This window comes from Aquila chrysaetos, chromosome 15 (genome assembly GCF_900496995.4).
Source record: "Aquila chrysaetos chrysaetos chromosome 15, bAquChr1.4, whole genome shotgun sequence".
Lineage (NCBI taxonomy): Eukaryota > Metazoa > Chordata > Aves > Accipitriformes > Accipitridae > Aquila > Aquila chrysaetos.
In genome coordinates, this window is record NC_044018.1 from 5396631 (window position 1) to 5409331 (window position 12701).

Consider the following 12701-nt stretch of genomic DNA (forward strand, 5'->3'; position numbering starts at 1 on the left):
GATGAGGGTTATAAGTGGACCTGCTTGTGCCTAGTTGCAGACCACAAAGTATAAAACTTGCTCCTCATCCAAGATGAAAGTATTGGAGCTGCTGCACTGTTTATAAATAAAAGAGTCACACCAAAGCATCTGTGAAGAAAACTAAAGCTCTTTCTGGACACCCATCATTAGTTCTTTTTATTGTTATCATTATTTTCCCTATAATAAGCACCAATTTCTGACACCACGGATGTAGGCTGAATCACTCACACAGGACTAGATAGCAAGTAAATCCACTGACATCAGTAACATAAACCCAACGTAAATAAAAGGGAGATCAGATCAAAAATCTAAAGGCAATTGCAGGTGTCAAATAATGAACGGGATATGAATGATGCTATAAATGTCATCTCTTCCAAGTCATCACTCTAGGAACAAGAAATATTCATTCTGTTCAGTGAAAGAAGAATGAAATGCAAGCTGTTTGTCCAGAACCCTGGTAATTTGCTGTTAATTCTTTGCGATGTTAATCCGTCCTTCAGTGCCTGCCAGAAGTAAAAGTTCTTAACCCATTTTTCTCACCTAACATCAACATGTCTATTTAATCACTTAGCAGAGATGGATTGGTGGATTGTTTATATTTTCATTGTATATTTATGATTTTAACAGGTGTTATCCCAATAGTTTCCCTGTCAAGCAGGATCTCCTAGATCTCTACCACTGACCTGTACTGCTCAACTGCTCACGCTGTGGATTTTTTCTCAGAGGCCAGCTCTAAGGTTTATTACGTTCGACATTTTTTATTATGTCTATTTTCCTTGCTTGCTTCAGTCTGTTTTAAGATAAACTGTTGAGCTCAAAGTTAGTCTTCCTTGGGATTTTGCCACATCTTTACTCTTTACCAACTAAAGGTATGATTTCCTGTATATCCTCAACAGTACAAAGATGTATAACCTTTGCTTCTTCTGACATGTAGAAAAAATATCCCATGTATATGAGTGGTTTTCAGACTGCCTGTGTGCATACTGTGGTATTTGCTTCTATAGGGCATCTTAGCTGCCAGTTTCATGAAGGTTTTGTTTATGTCTAGGTGTAAGATATAACTTGCGGGTGATCATTACTATTTACTGGAGACACTTTGGTGCTGATTTGATGATGCAACAGGGCACAGAAAAGGCATGGAGACAACTGTTGATGGGTTCGGTGCTCTGCTCCACAATACCAGTTCCCAATACAGATGATGCTTGCTTAAGCAGGACACTAATGTGACCCTACTGAACAAATTAATGGGCTTTTTTTTAATACAAGGAGGCAAAGATGAAGGAAAAGCTGCAAATTCAAGGTATCTTGAATAAAGAAGTCAAAAGGGGGTTGATCCATCTGTTACAAGAAACACAACTTTATGCTACTTATGGTCCCTTCTTCAATGCACAGTGAAGTCTTCTCTCTGTACGAAATAGTGGTGCCCATGCACCATCATGCACTCATTTGCACAGTTTCAGCACATTCAACTGTATTCGGTATCAACTAAAATAATCTTCTGTGTGGCAGGCTTGACTTTGCAACAGTTTTGTGTCTTGTTTACATACCGCATTACACCCCAAACTTTATGCAACAGAGATTAATGGATTTCAGGTTTTGGTTTTTTTGTTTTTCCACTGTAGAAATGGATCTACTAACTGCAATCATTTTCCTCGCTGCTTTGCTACGCCAATCTGATGGACAGGTAGGAGCATTCATCTATTCAAAAGAGCCATATCTGGGCACGTTGTATAGATAGCTAACATGGCATAGTCTGGTCTAGTGATCTCTAGAGCTTTACAATTCAGGGTTGAAATTATTATTAAGAGGTTAACATAAGACAATAAAGATGAACTCTCATTTTTCACAGATTTTTGTATTAAAATATTTCTTCTGCCTATCAAATTATTCTTCTCTTCACAAGAATAATTTTAAAAATACATTTTCCCCTGAAAATATGAACTGAAGCTATTCTAAAATAGTTTATCTAAGTATCAGAAATCTAATCTTCACTTCTGCTTAGAGAGGATTAATCTTATAAAATGTACATACTTCCAACATAGGCACTTGAATGTGAGCTATTTATCAAGATCCGCTTATTAATGAATGAAAAGAAATAAGTACTTCAGGGATGCCAGTCATCTCTTTCTTCAATAAACCTCAGGTGAACTATGTCCTAAGTTGCTTGTTTCCTTCACCTGAGTACAGCAGCAGCCTAAAATAACTGGCTGAGATGTTATTTCTACCACTGTAAATGTCTTAAGTTAAACAATATGTACTATACCTCTTGGGGTAGGTTCAGCTGCCCAAAGAGAAGTGTCTTAGTGCAGCGTGGGACTCTTCAGAGTATCTGAGCCTTTCATGGGTGGCTGTACAGACAGCTATACCTTTCTGGAGCAGCAGTCTGAGGCTAGGTAGTGCTCCCTGGGCATTTCAAATGGCATTAGGTGCTATTTTAAGCCACTGACTACAGCCTTTAAAGCCTAGAATTGAGCTCTGAAGGCAAAGGAGTGGGATTCATTCATATTACTTGGACATTTCAGAATTCAGTCTCTCATTTTATGCTTTTCTCATTGACCATAAAGGCAAACTGAGATGACTTTTAGATATTTATATCTATGGTATAGATATCTAAAATTAAATAAGATTAATCAGTGCCTAGAAAAGAGACCATCACACCAACAGTGGAACTCATCTCACTGACTTAAGCATCAAAGTATTATTTGTCCAGATCCCTGCTAGCCTCTCTCTACAAAGGAAGGAGAAAGATGTACCTGCAGTGAATGGTTCTTCCAGTCCTAAAAAGGAGTTCAGATTTTATGGGATAAGCTACCTCTGCCCTCTCCAGTAAAGACAAAGAGAATGCAGGTGTCTAGCTTAGTCTGAGATGTCCATTCTTAGACATAAAGTGGAAAGAATCCTTTCCTGATGGATGTTTAAGTCTGAAAATTCCAACATAAGCATTGTAACTCTTATTCTCTGCAAGGATTCATGACCTGACGTCACTATATAAGACACAATCTAAATCATGCATTGCTTTCTTGACCTTAGGTATTTCAGAAGATGGTCTGCAAACAGTCCTAAATTCTGATCCAGCTACACACACTTCCAAAGCTTACAAATGACAAGAGCTAGGGACTTTTTTAGTGCACACAAGAGGTCAAAGCCAGTCTTGAGATTTGGTTCCAGAGCTAAGCTTTCTCAATGTTTGATGTGGAGGCATCTGAAGGTAGAATTCCTATCTACAAATTTCATTTAGGGCCACTTCTCCTAATAAAAAGTGCAGTTCAAATCAAGGAAGGAAGAAAAACAAAAAAAAACAGCAATTGTAAGAATAGAAGAACCAAGAAAGGAAAGTTGGGAATAACCAAGAAGCTTTACTTTAACAAGAAGCTCATAATTTGTCTTGCTTATTAAAATTCTGATAACTGAAACTTTCATTGTTATTGTTTTCCAGGATTTTCACCATGAAAAAATGGGCGTTTCCTCCTTTCCTCATTTTAAGTTTCAAAACCAAAAACAGATCCTTGAGCAACACAATGAAATACGGAGATCTGTAGTTCCCACAGCCAGGAACATGCTGAAGATGGTAAGCTACGCACTGCAACTAGCCTGCTTTCCACCTCATCCGCAGAAGATGGTAGCCTTCTAAACAGCCCACACTTAGCGAAGAGAGAGGGCAGGAAAGGTGCTCTGGGATTGAGATGAAGAAATGGGAATTTTCTCCCTTAGTTTCTGCAGGCTTCATGCTTAATTTTGCACACCTCGATGCTGCAAGCACTTGTAGAATCATTGCAAAGGTCTCAGGACGGGCCACAAGCACTATTCAAAACCTCTTTTCTAACCAACATACCTCAGCTTCTCTACTTAGCAAAACTCAGTTAAGCAACATCGGAAATGTTCCATGCCTCGGGTTATTTGCCTACAGGAGCTACAAACACAGGCTTGCCACAACCACATCTATTTATTGCTGTCAAACCTACGTTAACATAGCCTGCACGGCGGATCACAAGTTCTTGCCTTATGTCTGCTCATTGCAATAGACAGCAACTGCCAGGCTTTTCAGGGAAAGTATTTAAACCGGGGATAAGGTACAAAATGCAGTAATGGCTCTCCAATGATGGATAACACTTTTTAGCCTGTGGTTCAGAGTCAGCCAGGTTCAGAGTCCAGCTGGTATCTATCCCTTCATCTCAGCTGCACCTGGGCTGAAAATGAGTTTTATACCATTTAGTCCACTGCACCCTGCAATGTTAACTCAGACACAAAGCCAAAAGAAAGTAACAGTATGTTATAAAATTCCTATTAATCAGGACCGTCTGGAAATCAGGACTGTGTGATACTGTGCAGAATAACCTGCTCTGCAACCTTTAAGAGCTGAAGAAATGTGGTGCCCGTGCCCCAGGAGTGTAAACTGGCACGACTCCTCTGCTTTCTGTTGAGGACCGTGGGAGCATTCAGTGCACAGCGTCCAAGTTGCTCCCATTTTTTTTTCTTCTCAGGGACTGCACTAACATATCTGTTACCTGGATACTTCTTCCTTTGCGTTTTTCAGGTGTGGAGTGAGGAAGCTGCCAAAAATGCTCAGAAATGGGCAAATAAGTGCGGGATGAAAATCAGTCCAAGAGATCAGAGGGTCATTAACGGTACGTGACAAATATGGAGCCTAAGCTGATGGGTTAATGACAATTTGCAGATGATCCCTGTGCATATGAACTAGAAATAAGGATAACTTTTAATCTGTTGTAGAGTATCTTTTTAGGATTATTAAACACAAAAGCATCATCTTTGTCAGATAAATACCCTGAAAGACAAATTGTTGGAACTTGAGAGAGAGGGATGCTGTGAACTTGCCCTATATTTGTACCTTTCTTGAAGTGTCTGCTTTTGGCTCCTGCTGGAGACTGTTGGTATGACTAAGTACAGACATTTTTGTGTAACATTTTGTAGTCATGTAAGTATCTGTGACTGAAAGCTCACCAAAATCAGAGTAACATTTCTTGCAGTTTTCATAAAATCAGAAGTACTGTCCACTTCTTAAAATCACACGGCAAATAAGTTGGCATCGTAGAGATTTTTTTAGGATGTAGCTACAACCCCTCTGTCTTACCTCCCACCCTACAGCTTGCTTCTCTCCTAAGTAATAAAATAGACTTATTTCTATTTCAGGTGTCACCTGTGGTGAGAATGTATTACTATCATCTTACCCAAAAACATGGGCTGAAGCAATTAAAGTCTGGTACAGTCAGTCCTCCAATTTCAAGTATGGATTTGGAGCAACCGCAAAAAATGTCAATATCGAGAACTATACGCAGGTATGGAGAATTGAAACAAACTGCAGTCATACACTAGAATTACAGGAGTACACTTAAGGGAGCCAGGAGATATTTAACGTCAGAAAAAAAAATTATCACTGTCATCAAACCATTATCTACCATTCACACTCTGATCCAAAGATGAATGATAAATCAAAACTTTTTCATCTAATTCTGAGGCAATGGAACCAGTATTTTGGAAGAGCTGTCCAGAAGAAAAATATCATTCTGTAGAAAAAAAATTCAATACCTTTAATTTAGAAATAAATATTTTCTATATGGGGATTGAAACACCTAATTAAGAATTATCAAAGCAAAATATCTATGATTAAAATATCTGAATTTAAACTTTCGTGTCCTGCCACAAAGTGTTCAAAAACATTTTGAAACTGGAGTACGTTTAACTCATTTTTCTATTTATTATTTTTGTCAGCTAAACCGTGAATTTAAAAGCTAAATAGACAAAATGAAAAAAAAAATTATCTTCTGGTTCTGTTATTTTGTGATCTCTTTGATGAGAATTCAGTAAAATATGACTCTGAAATAATGTGTTTATTTTTTTTTCTACAGCTAATCTGGTACAACAGTTACCAGATTGGATGTGCAGTTGCCTACTGTAGTAAGAACCAGTTCAACTACTTTTATGTTTGCCAATACTGTCCTGCGTACGTACTACCTTTTTAGTCATTTAAGATGTGATAATTATGGATATGTTTTCAAAACATCCTGCAGTCTATTGGTCATATGTAGGATAAAATGATTACAGTTTATTATTTTAACCATTTATAATTTTAAAAATGCTGATGTGAACTGTGGGTTTAACATCAGGTTAAATAGTAATGTTTATTTTATTTCACACTGAAACAGATATGAGGCAGATTTTAGCATATGAACAAAGAAAGGCCTATCTCTGTCAGAATCAGGCGTCGTGCACAAATCATCCTATAACTTTGACCACAAACAAGAAAGTCAGATGCAAAGTGAAAGCGAACGGCAAATGAATATTCACAGATGTAAATTGCATATCTGAAACAGCTGCATGTCAGGAGACATCTGCTGAGGTTATTTCCTTATAAGCCACAATCACTTGAAAGCCATTAGAAAAGCAGAACTAGGAAGCACATAGGATTTTTTTTTTAACTGATAAAGCTATATAAATGCAAATAATCAATTAATTTTCTTTCTCTAAACCTTAGTATCCCTCTTATTTAAAATCAAAGGTCTTGTATTCTATGAATATCTGAAACTAAAACATGACTGGCTATGAAAATAATTTTATCCAAAAACTTCTGGATGCCTTTCAGTGTGATAAATAACATACACTCCTGTTAATGGCTCAGAGTTGCACTTTGATCTTGTTTTGTGTTGTATTTCTTTCAAATTTCAGAGGAAATAATGCAATGCAAATAGCTACACCTTACAAAAGCGGACCAAAATGTGCAGACTGTCCTGGCCACTGTGACAGAGGGCTTTGCAGTAAGTGAATGTATTTTCTTCCTTACAACAACCATTGCATTACCTCAGATAATTTGCTCCTTTGTAGCATTTTACTTTTGCATAGTTACTTCTTGCTAATTTGGACAAAAGATCCTAGAACCGCCTCTTTCATCTACCCCCAGAAATAACAGTCGTTAAATATCCCAGCAGAACAGGCACAACCTTGATCAGGGCGGTTGGACCAGATGACCTCCAGTGGTCCCTTCCAACCGCAACCATCCTGCCAGAGCAGATAAATTGTGTCGCTCTTGAGCAGTCGGTGCGTTATCACACCGTCAATCTTCCGCTGCCCTCTTCTGGAAAGCTCAAGACAAAATGTCTTGATGTACGTCTCTATCTAAGGGCACGAACAGATTGTCAGGCTTCACATATCTATATGTACGTGAAGATCTGCACAGGCTCCTGGGTTCTGCAGATTTCCATGTGGAACAAGTCAAAGCATACAAATAGATGGGAACTCTAAGATACCACCTTTCTGCCTGCATTCCCTTTTCTATAATATTCACACAATTTTAAGAGCAGAGCGAAAGTACAGAGGCTATACAGACATGAACATTTGAAATTTTTGGAAAATGCAGAAATATCAGACCAGGACTTGGTTTTCAATTAATATTTCTTCTTTTTATTTCTATCTCTTGTATTTAGCCAATCCTTGCAAGTATCAAGACGTCTTTGGAAACTGCAGAAATCTGAAAACGTTGTTTAGCTGTAACAATTCATTTGTGAAGGAGAAGTGTCCTGCTACCTGTAGATGCACCACTAAAATCATATAATGTCCTGGCGGATGTCATTATAGCTGCTGTGAGACTTAATTATTAGGAAAGAGTAGAACTCACTGTGAAGTGTATTCACTCTCAGTGCATCAGCTCGGATTGACCTATAGGTAACATCGTTTTCTGAAATCTCACTATTACTTCAGTCCTAAATAAGTCTAGTAGCTCAAAATAACCTCTGATGTTATTTTAGACTTTGTACAAATCATCCTTAAGCTACTAAGGTGTTACTTTGTGGTTTTCCTTGCAGTGGATCTTCCACTGATTCATTTCTTTTTAATGGGAAACACACTTTTAAAACACTTCTTTTTTTTACAAAATACGTTAAAAGCCACTTAACTTTCTTCTGTTACCTTTTCTTTGATTATCAATGGAATGTATTCCTGCTAAATAAATACATGATTTACCACCCGTTCACAAACAGAGCTTTTCATTGAAGTTACTTATAACTCAACTTTTTAATTTGGAAAATTCCTTACGGATATTGCAAGGCTCTCTGATACTTTATATGAGTGGGGATGAGACAGGAAAAGAAAGACAAAGCAAAAAGTGATGCATTTTTTTGTATGGCCAAAATAAGAGGCACACGTTAAATCTGCCAATTTTACTCTGTGACCTAAAGACAAAGCTTCTGATACATCTGTGTATGCTGGTGATAAATGATAATTTTTGTCATATGGCACCAATGGTTGAGAAATACAAAGCTTTTTTAAAGCATTCATACCAAGGAAGAGGTATATATATATCCCTTCCCATCCTCCCTATGAGTAAGTCCCAACCTCGCTTGGAATTCATATTGCAACATGTAGAAAAAAAATGCTGCTACAAAAAAAAAAAAAAAAAAAAAAAAAAAATCCTGGTGCCATGCAGAATGCAGTAGCGTGTCCCACCGGACCCCCAGGTGCTCCTCAAGGTGGGTGCTGGTCTCCCATAGGTCTTGAGTCACATGTACCAGCCCTGAGCAGGACTGATCCCACTTACCACCTTCCCTTCCTATTTTAGACCAGTAAAAATAATTTTCTCCATAGGACTGCAATTCTGGTTAAAAACACAAGAGGGTGAACCATACCCAGACATTCAGCTGCATCGGTTTTTCGTTTTGCTACCTGTATAAAGGGCTTCTCCTTTTACTGGAAATTAAAATTCTGGGCCTACCCTGGCCTAATTTTAACACTTCCTTGCACAGCATCCAGCTAACACTGGGTGAATAAATAATCACTACACAGAGAAACAGCTTGGTAGAGGTTTCTTCCCCTCCATTGTTTCATCCTGTCTCTGTTAGCCAAATTACTATCATATTAGAGCAATTTATACCATCAAATTAAGGCAATTTGTGGTTTCCAGGATATCAATGACTAATTCTGGTAGCCTTGATTTTCTACCTGCCTGAAGCTCAGTTTCAACATCATGACTATGTGCCACCATTCAAGGCTCCTACAACCGCAGCGATATTTGTAGAAAGTGTAATTCAAACCAAAGCTGGGTGAAAATTTCCTGAGAAATCTATCTTTTCCTCGGAAAACACTATACTATAAAACCCCAGTTCTCTTACAGGAGGATACATAATTTTGGCAAAACTCTCAGGTGTTTTCTGCAATATTTTCCAAGACTTAATTTCTGTTTACAACCAAGGAGATGAGTGTTAAAACTCCTTCCACGCACACTCTTTCTCTTTCCTCCCTCTCTCTCTGGGCCAATGAATATTTAAGGGGGAATGACTTTACTATCAGAGATTTCTGAGAGAGCTCCCTCCCCAAAAAGCCAGCTTTTGTGCTCTGGATATCCAGCTATGGTATTTGAGCATGGCAGCAGCAGGAGCTGGAAGAGATCTTCTGCATCACGAAGTGCCACCCTGGAGCATCATGCATCCTGCTGGGCTGCTGCAGGGTATCCAGGCATTAACCTTCCTATTTTCATGGGGGGTTTCAAAAAATTCTGCTTCCCTATTGATGTGGAATAGGAGAAATAGCAGGTGAGATGAAATCCTACCTGGATGATCCTGTTTCTCAGTACAGACTTCAAGGAGAGCTTGGGTCACTCCGTTGTTCATATCCGTGGGAAGGCTGAGATGCTTCTGAATATGAGTTTCCCAGATACAGGTGAAGTAAAAGCAACATGACATTCACTGAGATCCAGCATGTCAAACAACATTTTTCTCCATTCTCTGGCTGTATTTTCACAAACTTGTTTTTTGTACTGAGAGTTGTTTCCTTTGTGGTACTAGCATGTGTCTTTTCGTATGTGCTGAAGTTACATCTACAGAATTGTGCAACTTTTTAGGTGTAGTTAAGGCAAGAAGCTAGTAACACCAAGAATTTCTTACAATTTCTATCCTGGTTCCAGACACACTCACAAGAAGCACATATGCCGAGAGATGATAAGAGCAACTACTACGGTACAAGTCTAAGTCTTATCTGTGGAGAATGATGTAAGAGCTCTTCAGCAGTTAACTTACATGCAAGGACTTTAAAAACAGAGTTTTGAACAAATGTTATAAAGTAACTTTAACAATCTTTTACGGCTTCTGAAGAAAGAACATTTTTTATATTTAAAATGCACCAACTGTGTAGTCACGTCATCTAATTTGGCTGTCTGAGAATCAGCCTTTGGGCTAAGCAAAATGGAATGTCTTTCACTTTCAGTATCACAGAGTCTTGTTCAGAGTCATGGGCCTAAATCTTCCCTGTTTTTCTTCATCAACTCTTCCATAAATCTTGCTTTACTCTTCTCCTTAACATATCACACCTATAATAACAACAGGTTAAGCAGCCAAAGCTAAGACTTTATACTAAATAGAAAGCAAGGGTTGGAAAACTTGATAGGCCATTAGAAATTTGTGCTGTCAGAATACCCAATTAATGCCCAAGAAACAAAACTGTAGCAAGACGCTTGAGCAAGACCAAGCAGCAAAGGGCCATCGGAGCAGGGACAGGATGAGGATGTTCCCCACCCCTGGGCTGCTCCCGGCTCTTCTAGGACAGGCTGCCAAAAATTGGATTCCTCTAAGTGTAAGGGCTACAGTTAAACCGTGAAAAACAGGAGACAGACTTTCTCATTAAGAAGCTACTTGACAGCTACTGTCTCCACTCCGAGCTGCAAGACATTTAACCTCCGTGCTTCAGTCTCACTGACTGCAGCGCAGAGATAAACTGACATAGTCAGGGCAAGCAAGATTAATTAGTGAACGCCGAGAAAGAGCCTATGAAGCGCTAAGACCTGTTAATTATAACATCACATTCGGTAGCCACACCTCCTTTATAATTATATCTCCGTTTAACCACACGTCAAGGGGACAGGGGGCACCAGGAGATACAAGTGAGGAGATGACACTCCCTCGCGCGCTGACGCGTCGGTGATGTCTGAAGGTTCACGGGCTGGTCGTGGGCTCAGTCGTCTGGTTTTGGCGCTGTGCAATGCAGCCATGGGGCTGTTCCCTAGGACTAACAAAGGTATTCTGACACCCGCATCAATAACAAGTCTTGAAGAAAGGCAATTTTTAGGAAAAGTTGAGGTAACAGATTGGCGTGGAAATACTGTCTCACACATTAAGGAAATGGCCTGTCTTAACTATTCATTCTGTTACTGATGGGTAACCCAATGCTCAACACACGTGTAACTGAAAATGACTCTTTAAAATGCTTATCATCAGATTTTTGTTTTTTTCCACAGTAACGGACATGGTCATTTAAAATCAAATGACATTTTTATCTTTCTGTTTTGCATCATTAACACTCTTCCGCTTTCTTCTCTTCTCCCACTTCTGCATAAAGTGATGGAAGTAAAGGAGGAAAACCCAAGCTGCCAAATTAAAATAAAATTAAGGCTTTTATTTGTTTTGTTGACAAATTTTGAATGAAACACAAGATTTTTTATTGTATTCATTGACTTTAAAACAGCAAATTTTATTTTAGGGCATGCATAACCTTTGATCTATCTTTTCCAAAAAGTCCTTCCCAATGTAAACATATTCCAGAAACCTATACTGAAGAAAACAAAGGAAGTATATGTTAAACCATGTTATTTTTATTTACTGATACACAGCATTCTTTGTGCAGGCACATATGATAACTCCAGTTTCCCACAAAGTTATGCCTGCAGGGTCAAATGCTGTTTATTGTGGCAAAAGTTGAAATGTAGCCCTTGTGGTTTTTGCACACAGCTGAAACACTGAGGAGTAAGGTGGAGTTTCTAACCACTACTGCTTCTGAAACACAGAAATTACACAAACCCAGTAATTTCAAAGCAAGAATGGATTCACCTCTTTTGCAGATGTGGCTGTGCAACTCTGGCCGTATGGGGGAGAGAACTGGGAAAAAAAAGAAAGTAAAACTTGTGGGTTGAGACTAGAACAGTTTAATAGAACAGAAAGGAAGAAACTAATAATGATAGTAATAGCAATAATACCATGACAATAATACTAGTAAAAGGATTGGAATATACAAAACAAGTGATGCACAATGCAATTGCTCACCACTTGCTGATCAATGCCCCGTTAGTTCCTGAGCAGTGATCCCTCCTAGCTTCACTCCCTCCAGTTTATATACTGGGCATGACATCATAGGGTATGGAGTACCCCTTTGGCCAGTTTGGGTCAGCTGCCCTGGCTGTGTCCTCTCCCAACTCCTTGTGCCCCTCCAGCCTTCTTGCTGGCTGGGCATGAGAAGATGAAAAATCCTGGACTTAGTCTAAACACTACTGAGCAACAACTGAAAACATCAGTGTGTTATCAGCATTCTTCTCATACTGAACCCAAAACACAGCTACTAGGAAGAAAATTAACTCTATCCCAGCTGAAACCAGGACAATGTCCTTCATCAGAGATTCTTTTTTAACATTGGAAATGCTCTTTTGCTACTAAAAGCTGTGTATCCAGCTAGGAAGGAGTTGGCAGAATGCTCCACTGGTATTTAAATACAGACTTCTCATCTACAGATAGACTAACTCAAAGTCAAGTTCTGTTTTCACCACCTTGAACCATAAGGCAATGAAGGTCTAATAATGCAAGACTCTAGCCATAAATACTTCCAATATGTAGAAGAGCCTACTAATTGGTTGTAACATCAGCATCTGCCAGAGGGAGTCAGCTAACATCTGGCAAGATCCAGGTGAAAATCTG

At 38.9% G+C, this 12701-nt stretch overlaps 1 protein-coding gene across 1 annotated transcript; it reads left to right on the forward strand.

Moving 5' to 3' along the window:
- The first annotated feature begins 1253 nt into the window (after positions 1-1253).
- On the forward strand, positions 1254-8289 carry LOC115351274 (cysteine-rich venom protein DIS2-like). The gene is made up of 7 exons (XM_030037860.2): positions 1254-1705; positions 3458-3589; positions 4556-4646; positions 5170-5315; positions 5886-5980; positions 6703-6791; positions 7458-8289. Exons 1-7 carry the CDS (start codon positions 1589-1591, stop codon positions 7583-7585), a joined length of 798 nt encoding a protein of 265 aa, XP_029893720.2. The 5' UTR covers positions 1254-1588; the 3' UTR covers positions 7586-8289.
- Positions 8290-12701: the final 4412 nt, after the last annotated feature.